Source organism: Oncorhynchus gorbuscha, linkage group LG02, assembly GCF_021184085.1.
Source record: "Oncorhynchus gorbuscha isolate QuinsamMale2020 ecotype Even-year linkage group LG02, OgorEven_v1.0, whole genome shotgun sequence".
Lineage (NCBI taxonomy): Eukaryota > Metazoa > Chordata > Actinopteri > Salmoniformes > Salmonidae > Oncorhynchus > Oncorhynchus gorbuscha.
Genome location: NC_060174.1, coordinates 12,050,782 through 12,063,333, shown reverse-complemented (window position 1 = coordinate 12,063,333; position 12,552 = coordinate 12,050,782). Strand labels below are relative to the sequence as shown.

Sequence of the window (12,552 nt, the reverse complement as noted above, 5' to 3'; positions counted from 1 at the left end):
TGGGTCTAGTGTGTCTCCCCCTTTGAAGAGGGGAATGATCGCAGCAGCTTTCCAATCTTTAGGGATCTCAGACGATACGAAAGAGAGGTTGAACAGACTAGTAATATGGGTTGCAACAATTGCAGTGGATAATTTTAAGAAAGAGAGGGTCCAGATTGTCTAGCCCGGCTGATTTGAAGGGGTCCAGATTTTGCCGCTCTTTCAGAACATCAGCTATCTGGATTTGGGTGAAGGAGAAATGGGGGAGGCTTGGGTGAGTTGCTGTGGGGGGGTGCCGGGCAGTTGACCGGGGTAGGGGTTGCCAGGTGGAAAGCATGGCCAGCCGTAGAGAAATCCTTATTGAAATGCTTAATTATAGTTATTATATTATGTATCATTGGTGACAGTGTTTCCTAGTGACAGTGTTTCCTTTCAGTGCAGTGGGCAGCTGGGAGGAGGTGCTCTTATTCTCCATGGACTTTACAGTGTCCCAGAACTTTTTTAGTTTGTGCTACAGGATGCAAATTTCAGTTTTAAAAAGATAGGAAAGCTAAGGCTAACTTCCTGTGTATATTGGTTCCTAATTTCCCTGAAAAGTTGCATATCAAAGGGGTATTCGATGCTAATGCAGTACGCCACCGGATGTTTTTGTGCTGGTCAAGGGCAGTTGGGTCTGGAGTGAACCAAGGGCTATATCTTTTTTTCTTTAATGGAGCTTGCTTATTTAAGATGGTGAGGAAGGCACCTTTAAAGAATAACCAGGCATCCTCTACTGATGGGACGAGGTCAATATCATTCCAGGATACCCCGGCCAGGTCGATTAGAAAGGCCTGCTCGCTGAAGTGTTTTAGGGAGCGTTTGACCGTGATGCGAGGGTTGGTCGTTTGACCGCAGACCCATTACGGATGCAGGCAATGAGGCAGTGATCGCTGAGATCTTGTTTGAAAGCAGCAGAGGTTTATTTGGAGGGCAGGTTGGTTAGGATGATATCTATAAGGTTGCCCTTGTTTACGGATTTGGGGTTGTACCTGGTAGGTTCATTGATCATTTGTGTGAGATTGAGGGCATCAAGCTTAGATTGTAGGATGGCCGGGGTGTTAAGCATGCCCCAGTTTAGGTCACCTAGCAGCACAAGCTCTGAAGATAGATGGGAGGCAATCAATTCACATATGGTGTCCAGGGCACAGCTGGGGGCAGAAGGTGGTCTATAGCAAGTGGCAACGGTGAGAGACTTGTTTCTGGAAAGGTGGATTTTTAAAAGTAGAAGCTTGAATTGTTTGGGTACAGACCTGGGTAGTAAGACAGAACTCTGCAGGCTATCTCTGCAGTAGATTGAAACTCCGCCCCCTTTGGCAGTTCTATCTTGGTGGAAAATGTTATAGTTAGGGATGGAAATTTCAAGGGTTTTGGTGGCCTTCCTAAGCCAGGATTTAGACACAGCTAAGACATCCGGGTTGGCAGTGTGCTAAAGCAGTGAATACAACAATATTATTTTGCATATTTATATATTTTTTTACAATTTACTCTTAAGCTTTTTTGCACAAATAAAGGTCTACACACCACATTTCACGAATAATCTAATGAATTAATAAAATTCATACTTGGTGTAAATGCAAGTCTTTCACAACTATAAGACCCACTAATAATTGAATTATTTTCATCAAAATAGTTGAACCTGGATTTGTTGTTGTTGCAATAATCACTAATCTGGCTTTCAAGTCAGTCTATGAAAATGCCCTTTTTGTTACAAATTTAACCAAAACCATGAACATTACAGATAATTAGACTATCCCTCTGCATATTTGCATATCAAGCCCCGTCTCAAAATACAACACTTCCCCTTTAAAACATAAGGTTTTTACATGACTGGCTTTTCAAAGACAGCTTGAAATGTAGCCTACATGTTTTGTGCTCTTGTAGGAAGCAGTAACTCCCCCATTTGCTGACCTATACTTATCTATAACTGGGCTGGTAACTTGCTAACTAGCAAATAACATGTGCGGCTCTGTCCCCTGATCTGAAAAGCGTATTCACTGGCGGCTGATTGAAAGACTGCTTGTGGGCTACCCCCACCAATAGAATTTACTGTGTTGAACTCTGGCTCTGCCTTCATACAAATCACAGGCTCAATCTGGCAAAGTTAGATTTGTTTTGGTTTGTTGCATTGAGAATGGGCGGATATAATGAGACTGGGCGGATATAATGAGACTGGGCGGATATAATGAGACTGGGCGGATATAATGAGACTGGGCGGATATAATGAGACTGGGCGGATATAATGAGACTGGGCGGATATAATGAGACTGGGCGGATATAATGAGACTGGGCGGATATAATGAGACTGGGCGGATATAATGAGACTGGGCGGATATAATGAGAATGGGCGGATATAATGAGACTGGGCGGATATAATGAGAATGGGCGGATATAATGAGACTGGGCGGATATAATGAGACTGGGCGGATATAATGAGACTGGGCGGATATAATGAGACTGGGCGGATATAATGAGACTGGGCGGATATAATGAGAATGGGTGGATATAATGTTAATTCGATCACAGAAAAAAACATTGATCTACAGTGCATTCGAAAATTCAGACCACTTCTCTTTTTCCACGTTTTGTTACGTTAAAGCCTTATTCTAAAACGTATTAAATATAAAATGTTAATCAATCTACACACAATACCCTATAATGAAAAAGCAAAAAATGTTTTTAGGAAAATAATTCTAAACAGAAATACCTTATTTACATACAGTACCAGTCAAAAGTTTTAGAACACCTACTCATTCAAGGGTTTTCTTTTATTTTTTACTATTTTCTACATTTTAGAATAATAGAGGACATCAAAACTATGAAATAACACATGGAATCATGTAGTACTAAATTACTCTGTGTTTATCGTTTTGATGTCTTCTATTATTCTACAATGTAGAAAATTGTAAAAATAAAGAAAAACCCTTGAATGAGTAGGTGTTCTAAAACTTTTGACTGGTACTGCAATATAACACACACACACAGATTGTAATATTGAGACAAACCTGCAAGTTGACCTTCTTTACCTACAACTAATGATCATGCACTCCCCTCTCCGCCCACCCGATGGCAGTCTAACACAGCGGCACTCCGTCACCATAGACTCCATAATCTGCCTTTCTATTCTGATCACTTAAACAAGCTTTTGGCCAGAGGGAGGTTGAGGTGCAGATTTTGTACATGGTGTGTTATACAGAGGTCTTTGAGGGGTTAAGCGTTCTCTAAACTGTAGTAAATAATTGTTGTAATAACAAATGCAGTAAAAGCTATGGCTCTCTAATGCAGACAGAGAGTGAGAGATTTACCTCTTCTCTCTTTCCCTTGTTTTTAGATGATTTCATTTGAAATGGGGAAAGAGCACTACAAAGTCCTCGTCATTTGATTTCTCAAAGATGGTCTGATTGAATTACCTTTCATGTTTGGGATATTAGCCCAGTTTTGTGTGTGTGTGTGTGTGTGTGTGTGTGTGTGTGTGTGTGTGTGTGTGTGTGTGTGTGTGTGTGTGTGTGTGTGTGTGTGTGTGTGTGTGTGTGTGTGTGTGTGTGTGTGTGATGAGGACTTTGACCAGAGTACGAAGCATTTAGATCCTTAAATGATAATTTCTCCTTCTCTCTTCTTTAGTCCCCTTCACCCACTTAATTTTCTCTTTCTCTTTCCCTCCAATCAGGTATGCCATCCCACCTGAGCACGGGAAAAGACTGGAGAGGCTGGCTCAAGGTAAGACTACTCCAGATCCTCATGCACACTGACCATGTTTTACTATATACCTTCACTGAATGGTTTCAGTTTTTACTTTACATTCTAGAATGGTATTTTAGTGTTTGGTTTGCTAAATGTGATACGCGACTCCGCCGTGTGTAAAGTTAGTTTATTTAGTTTACTCTGCTATCTCTATTTCCATGCTGCTTTTCACACAGACCGAGGCCTGCCCCCTGTCACTCAATGAGCACAGTTTTTGTTGCTCGACCATGAGACAACTTGCATTCGGTCTGCATGGTCAATGCAGCACATGCTAACAATGCTGATTTCCACTTTGCTCTTAATATAAATCCACAAGCGTTCTATAATTATGCTATTAGTTTGTATCTTACTGTCTGCAAACAGCTAGTTTGTCTTTTCTAAGCAAGTTGTGGCTAAAATAAATCGTTTTAGCCACTAATTAGCTAATGCTAATAGCTATGTTGGCTATGAGTCAGCACAAACGTAGCTAGCTAATGAAGCCTGATACCAGTGATGGTGTAGACCTAAATCGACGTGTTTGTGCAACAGTGTCTTCTAAATCAAAGAGAAATAGGTGAAGCATGAATATGTTAGCTGCATATAATAGCTAAGAGAACATTCAATGTAGCCAAAGATTATTGGGTCCCCTAGGAATCTCTGACCAACGCTTTGGTTCCTACCCTGTCACAATAACTCCTGCCTGGCTTTTTCTTTCATTGTCATGTCAAACAACACTGTGTTCAAAGTGACCACTATCATATACTAATAATACTTATTCTACATCCATGATTCCAACAATTCATCCAAGTTTTTATTTTTACAATTTTTAAATATAAAATTGCAAGTCATGTTACAGTTATTGTTGAAAATAAATAAAGCTTAAATTTTTTTTTGCCATATTGTGCAGCTCTAAGTGGCAGTGTGGAAATGATCTCAAATGAGTGCAGGGAATGCAGAAACGGATTATTTTTGATTGAGGTTTGATTGTTTTATACTGTTCAATCAGAATGGAGAAAGCCCCATTTGAAATCACTTAGGAGAGAGAACTTCATCTCAAACTCAAAGGACAAAATGAAGCTTAAAGTTAATATTGCCCCGGGGAGAGTTTCACACTGCCAGCTGCATTTTAATGGGGATTAATACACGGGTTCCGCCAGCACATTCTTCACCTTTATCAGCTCACGCAGCAGCCGCCAGAGAGAGAGCCTCTGAGACCAACAGGCTCTGAAACAATGCAATGAAAATGAAGTTTGAAATGGGCCTCGATTATACTGTCAGTTACATTAAAGTTTAACTGGGCAAACGATCTCCCATTCTTTGAGGCATGGCTCAGACGGCTCGTCAGAGGTGTGAGAGAGCGAGAGACAGAGAAACAGATCTCTTCTCTTTCCCTCTTTTCTAGTAAGTTGAAGGCCTCAGACACTAATGATTATACGAGAGACGCTGGTTTGTTTTTGAGGAGATGGCTCTGGTCTTTGAGGTTCTGGCCGTGAAATGAATTGTAGTCCTCTGAAGAGGGGCGATGAAGAAAGGGAAGAAAGAGGTGAGGGTTTTTATACATGAATGAGATTAGTTTTTGTTTAGGGGACAGCCACCTCTCGCCCTGAGAAGTCTGTGTAGAAAAGGCGACATAAATGGGCTGTAGAAGTCTATAAAAAGACAAAAGAAAGATGAAATGGTATGATGCAGAAAATAACCGCCACTCGCATGCTTTCACAAGTTTGAAAAAAGAAAATGGTGTCATGACACAGCTGGCACAAGCTCTCAAGTGCTTTATATGATATCACGATGCGCCATTTGACGCTGGTCGGCGGAGGTATGTTCCTATGTGTCAACAAAAGTTTCTCAGTATTCAGTTTGGCTTGTTGTGCAGCCTGGTCTGGTGACTCGTTGGCGGTGATTAAAGGCTTTCTGGGTGTGCACTGCATGTTGCTCAGCGCTGTGACCCCCACGTTTTCCGTCTGACAGAGGGGAGAGCTCTTTATTGATAACCCCCAACCACCCATATCTCCCATTTGGTTGGAGAGCGTAAGCCTGTCCTGCAATGTCTGTAAGAAGCCAGACCTCCCTCCTGGGGCTTATCCACTCCCCGGAAGTGGGGTTATGTAGTCGACATAAGCAGGAAGGTTTTAAATGTTACAATTTCCCTTGGGAAACACGCCATATTTCACATGCAAAACACGTTTCACTAGTATGGATGCCACAACAAGTGGATTCAGGAAATGGGAGGCAATTTAGTAATGTGGTGTTTTTGTGTGTTGTTCCTCCACCTGCAGGTTTCTTCCCAGGCAGTTCCCAGGGCTGTGACGCCTTTCTCCGCCACAAGATGACTCTCATCTCCCCGTCCATACTGAAGAAGTACAGCATCCCCTTCGACAGGGTAGGTCGTAGAACGAGCAATGGAAGGAAGACCGGGGTGGTGGCTGAGGTCTGGGGGGGATGGTGGCTGAGGTCTGGGAGGGGGGGGGCGCACTGAGATCCTTTTTTTATAAAGCATCTCAGTATTACGGTCTGAACGTTAAAACTTTTAAATGAAATTGACATCCTTAACGTTAAGAAAAACATGTTTATTTTATTTTTGGGGGTAGATGCAGAAAGCAAACATCATAGCGGGGTTAAGTTGGACAACAACTAAGAGCATTCAAGTGTGAAGCTCAACTTATCAGTTGTTTAGGTGTCCTGGTTACCACGCTGTGAACAGTATGACGCAAACTCATGCACAGTGTTTTGTCTTTGCTCATCTCAATATCCCAGCCTATTTTTTTTGATGATGTGCTCAGTTTTAATGAAGTTGCGAGACATTACAAGCCCAAAAATTGCGAGATGCAGCATTCCATTGCAAGATACAGCTTTTGATTGTCGACAGATGGGCCTAGTGCACGGTTCTGACTGTCTGCCTGGTGGCTGCCCTGTCTATACTGACAGATAGGCCTAGTGCACGGTTCTGACTGTCTGCCTGGTGGCTGCCCTGTCTATACTGACAGATAGGCCTAGTGCACGGTTCTGACTGTCTGCCTGGTGGCTGCCCTGTCTATACTGACAGATAGGCCTAGTGCACGGTTCTGACTGTCTGCCTGGTGGCTGCCCTGTCTATACTGATAGATAGGCCTTGTGCACGGTTCTGACTGCCTGCCTGGTGGCTGCCCTGTCTATACTGACAGATAGGCCTAGTGCACGGTTCTGACTGCCTGCCTGGTGGCTGCCCTGTCTATACTGACAGATAGGCCTAGTGCACGGTTCTGACTGTCTGCCTGGTGGCTGCCCTGTCTATACTGACAGATAGGCCTAGTGCACGGTTCTGACTGTCTGCCTGGTGGCTGCCCTGTCTATACTGACAGATAGGCCTAGTGCACGGTTCTGACTGTCTGCCTGGTGGCTGCCCTGTCTATACTGATAGATAGGCCTTGTGCACGGTTCTGACTGCCTGCCTGGTGGCTGCCCTGTCTATACTGACAGATAGGCCTAGTGCACGGTTCTGACTGCCTGCCTGGTGGCTGCCCTGTCTATACTGACAGATAGGCCTAGTGCACGGTTCTAACTGTCTGCCTGGTGGCTGCCCTGTCTATACTGACAGATAAGCCTAGTGCACGGTTCTGACTGTCTGCCTGGTGGCTGCCCTGTCTATACTGACAGATAGGCCTAGTGCACGGTTCTGACTGCCTGCCTGGTGGCTGCCCTGTCTATACTGACAGATAGGCCTAGTGCACGGTTCTGACTGCCTGCCTGGTGGCTGCCCTGTCTATACTGACAGTTAGGCCTAGTGCACGGTTCTGACTGCCTGCCTGGTGGCTGCCCTGTCTATACTGACAGATAGGCCTAGTGCACGGTTCTGACTGCCTGCCTGGTGGCTGCCCTGTCCGCATGGCAATACTTTGAGAAGTTAAATGAGAATGGGAATTAAATAGGAATTCATATGGAATATAATGAATTTGTCTTAGAGTTTTAAAGAAAAAAACAACAAATGGCAGTTTAAACGTTAAGAACAATTGTCAATTTGTCATCCCTACTCAGAATATAGGTGCTGATCTAGGATCAGGTGGCGATCAGCACCCCCAGTGTTCATTTCATCAACAATAACTGACAACAAAATATTAGTCAACAACCCATTTTTCCTGACCCAAATGAATGACAATAACGAGACCAGATGTCCTGAAGAAAGAAAAAAACAATGACTAACAAATTAGTTTTCATTTTCAACAGATGTGATGATGAGAAATCCATGTGATATTAATGAACATCAAATTTAACATGAAGCTTTTTCTCAAATGTATTATCCAATCATAAGCATGCATGCCATTGCAGAATATTTAATTGGCGGGATTAATGTATTTCGGGTGTGCTGTCTGATTGTTGCCGATCTTTTCATTTTTGCCATGGAAAAAATATCACTATTTTATAATATCACAGCCCTATCCCCCTTCCTATGGTTGTGATGGGGAGAAAATCGCTTCATGTCTAAATTGTTTAACTTGTAGCCTATATGGTAAATCATGGCTGCCATTGGTTACAATCTGCCACAATGGCAATGTGCAAACTATACTGTATGAGGGCATAGTCTGGTCCAAATAGACCTATCTTAATGTGCACATGGAAATAAACTGACTAATATTTGACTAAAATGACTGCGCCTTAAAAATATGCACAAATTGTCCCAGGTTTTAGTCGACTGATAATAACTAAAACTAAGGATGAAATTACTCAAATGTGACTTGAGACTGAAAGGTATTTTAGTCATAAATACTCTATTAAATCTAAAATGGAAGCCAAAATGAACACTGCAGCACCCTACTCTGAGACGCTTGACACATACAGCCCTAGGGCTCTGAAGTTTTAATAGCAACACTGTTCCATGAGGGATTATATATATATATGGAAATAAAGGAAGTAACAGCATCCATCTAATTGATCTCATACATGCACATTTAACCAATAACAGACCTCTAACACTTCTCATTTTAACCATCTATGTTTGACGATATTTCCGGTAATGCAATTCAACTCATTTGTCATCACATTGCCACTTAAGCCTGTTAACAGCTCTCAGGAAGGAGCCACTTCACCACCAACGGCAGTTTGAGTAATAACCCTTCTGAATGGAACCCTTTGCTGAAGCACAATTGAAGTACTTCAACCTGTGAAAGGATTTGTGTGCTTCCTAAATGGAACACTATTCCCTATAAAGTGCACTACTTTTGACCAGGGCTCATAGGGGACACACCCTTGTGACTCTAACACCGACCTCTGATAGGAATGAACGGGGTGAATGAAAGCCTGCCTTCACTGACTGAAGTGGAGGCTAATGCCACTTTTAGATGATGGAGTCTGGGTCAGTAGGCATGCTGACGTTGTTGTGGGTGTGGCTGCTCTCCAACCAACCTCTGGGACTGATGACAGCATGACGGGGGAGGAGTGAATGGAGGGAAGAATGATGACGTGAACACTCATCACACACGGGCAGACACTCATCACACACGGGCAGACACTCATCACACACGGGCAGACACTCATCACACACGGGCAGACACTCATCACTCACGGGCAGACACTCATCACTCACGGGCAGACACTCATCACTCACGGGCAGACACGCAGCACTCACGGGCAGACACGCAGCACTCACGGGCAGACACTCATCACACACGGGCAGACACTCATCACACACGGGCAGACACTCATCACACACGGGCAGACACGCAGCACTCACGGGCAGACACGCAGCACTCACGGGCAGACACGCAGCACTCACGGGCAGACACGCAGCACTCACGGGCAGACACGCATCACACACGGGCAGACACGCATCACACACGGGCAGACACGCATCACACACGGGCAGACACTCATCACACACGGGCAGACACTCATCACACACGGGCAGACACTCATCACACACGGGCAGACACGCAGCACTCACGGGCAGACACGCAGCACTCACGGGCAGACACGCAGCACTCACGGGCAGACACGCAGCACTCACGGGCAGACACGCAGCACTCACGGGCAGACACGCAGCACTCACGGGCAGACACGCAGCACTCACGGGCAGACACGCAGCACTCACGGGCAGACACGCAGCACTCACGGGCAGACACTCACACGGACACACAGCACACAGTATTGCAAGGTTGATAATGAGATTAATGGCGTCTTTACTTAAAGATCATAGCTTCACTTCGCAGTAAATTAGGATTGGGATTGAGTCTTAGTTACATTACCATTTCCGTGATAGAAAATTAATCATCTACATTTTTTCTGTGTGTAATAATTGTAGGAGGTAGAAACTGTCATGGTGCGAAATAAATTTAAGATTTCAAACAATAAATAATGTGTAAGTCTCTCTTATACGGGCATACAAAGTTCTCCTCTGTCTGCAGAGTTGTCGTGTTTCTCTTTTTCCTTTTTGTCATGTTCCTTCACGGTGTTGTTATCTGATGCACACTGAGAGCTTCTCCCTTGATTTGAGTGTAAAAAATAACACAGGCTTTATTGCAGCTATGAGATCAGCAAAAACAGGCTTTGATATCTACTCTGTCTTACCACCTCTCTTCTTCTGTCGTGCTGTCTGCCTGTCTCCCACCGCTCCACTTCCTTTAGTCTCCCACCGCTCCACTTCCTTTAGCCTCCCGCCGCTACATTTCCTTTAGTCTCCCACCGCTCCACTTCCTTTAGCCTCCCGCCGCTACACTTCCTTTAGTCTCCGGTCTCTCCACTTCCTTTAGCCTACAGTCTCTCCACTTCCATTAGCCTCCCGTCTCTCCACTTCCATTAGCCTCCCGTCTCTCCACTTCCATTAGCCTCCCGTCTCTCCACTTCCTTTAGTCTCCCGTCTCTCCACTTCCTTTAGTCTCCCGTCTCTCCACTTCCTTTAGTCTCCCGTCTCTCCACTTCCTTTAGCCTCCCGCCTCTCCACTTCCTTTAGCCTCCCGCCTCTCCACTTCCTTTAGCCTCCCGCCTCTCCACTTCCTTTAGCCTCCCGCCTCTCCACTTCCTTTAGCCTCCCGCCTCTCCACTTCCTTTAGCCTCCCGCCTCTCCACTTCCTTTAGCCTCCCGCCTCTCCACTTCCTTTAGCCTCCCGCCTCTCCACTTCCTTTAGCCTCCCGCCTCTCCACTTACTTTAGCCTCCCGCCTCTCCACTTACTTTAGCCTCCCGCCTCTCCACTTACTTTAGCCTCCCGCCTCTCCACTTCCTTTAGCCTCCCGCCTCTCCACTTACTTTAGCCTCCCGCCTCTCCACTTCCTTTAGCCTCCCGCCTCTCCACTTACTTTAGCCTCCCGCCGCTCCACTTCCTTTAGCCTCCCGCCGCTCCACTTCCTTTAGCCTCCCGCCGCTCCACTACCTTTAGCCTCCCGCCTCTCCACTTCCTTTAGCCTCCCGCCGCTCCACTTCCTTTAGCCTCCCGCCGCTCCACTTCCTTTAGTCGCTCCACTTCCTTTAGCCTCCCGCCTCTCCACTTCCTTTAGTCGCTCCACTTCCTTTAGCCTCCCGCCGCTCCACTTCCTTTAGTCGCTCCACTTCCTTTAGCTTCCCGCCGCTCCACTTCCTTTAGCCTCCCGCCGCTCCACTTCCTTTAGTCTCCCGCCGCTCCACTTCCTTTAGTCGCTCCACTTCCTTTAGCCTCCCGCCGCTCCACTTCCTTTAGCCTCCCGCCGCTCCACTTCCTTTAGCCTCCCGCCTCTCCACTTCCTTTAGCCTCCCGCCGCTCCACTTCCTTTAGTCGCTCCACTTCCTTTAGCCTCCCGCCGCTCCACTTCCTTTAGCCTCCCGCCGCTCCACTTCCTTTAGCCTCCCGCCGCTCCACTTCCTTTAGCCTCCCGCCGCTCCACTTCCTTTAGCCTCCCGCCTCTCCACTACCTTTAGCCTCCCGCCGCTCCACTTCCTTTAGCCTCCCGCCGCTCCACTTCCTTTAGCCTCCCGCCGCTCCACTTCCTTTAGCCTCCCGCCGCTCCACTTCCTTTAGCCTCCCGCCGCTCCACTACCTTTAGTCGCTCCACTTCCTTTAGCCTCCCGCCGCTCCACTTCCTTTAGTCGCTCCACTTCCTTTAGCCTCCCGCCGCTCCACTTCCTTTAGCCTCCCGCCGCTCCACTTCCTTTAGCCTCCCGCCTCTCCACTTCCTTTAGTCGCTCCACGTCCTTTAGTCTTGAGTTTGTGCCTCACTCCTCTCCATCATGAGAAGTACTCCTAACTAGTTTATATTTAAAGCTAAATGAATCTGTGTTCCTCATTTTATTTTATTATTTTTATTTAACTAGTTAAGAACAAATTCTTATTTTCAATTTTCAATGACAGCCTAGGAACAGTGGGTTACCTGCCTTGTTCAGGGGCAGAAGGACAGATTTTTACCTTGTCAGCTCGGGGATTGGAACTAGCAACCTTTCGGTTACTGGCCCAACGCTCTAACCACTAGGCTACCTGTGACTTGATGAAGAGGGTCTTCAGATCAAGGGCCCAAAACGTACAGCATATTTGAAGTTCAGCTGTAGAAATGTAGTGACTTAATAATTCTGTCAGGGATTGCCAATGAACCTCGCATAATAGTAGTAGACATTTTAATGTTGGGGCAGCCACAGAAAACTAGGAGTGTCAGAATAAAAACTGCCAAATAATTTGTCAGGCTTCATTTCCAAGAGATGCAGACAATTCCGGTGAACTGTCTTCACCCTCCCGAGCTCTCAGTAAATGATGGCCCTAGTTCTGCCTTGGAACGAAACGCAATCAAATGAAAATCTTAATTTGCACGGACTGGCTAATTTCTTGTGCCATGCTTGCTGGTTCGTCTAATTACGCATGTATCGCCGGGATTGGTTCTCTAGGAGA

At 45.6% G+C, this 12,552-nt stretch overlaps 1 protein-coding gene across 4 annotated transcripts in view; it reads left to right on the top strand.

Annotated features, from left to right (window-relative positions):
* Positions 1 to 12,552, top strand: part of LOC123997156 (lysine-specific demethylase 4B-like) — a 90,793-nt gene that overhangs the window by 21,448 nt on the left and 56,793 nt on the right. For all 4 annotated transcript variants that reach the window (XM_046301268.1, XM_046301275.1, XM_046301281.1 and 1 more), the window contains exons 6-7: positions 3,683 to 3,732; positions 6,012 to 6,115. In XM_046301268.1, coding sequence (XP_046157224.1) covers positions 3,683 to 3,732; positions 6,012 to 6,115 — 154 coding nt within the window. The remainder of the gene's footprint in view (positions 1 to 3,682; positions 3,733 to 6,011; positions 6,116 to 12,552) is intronic.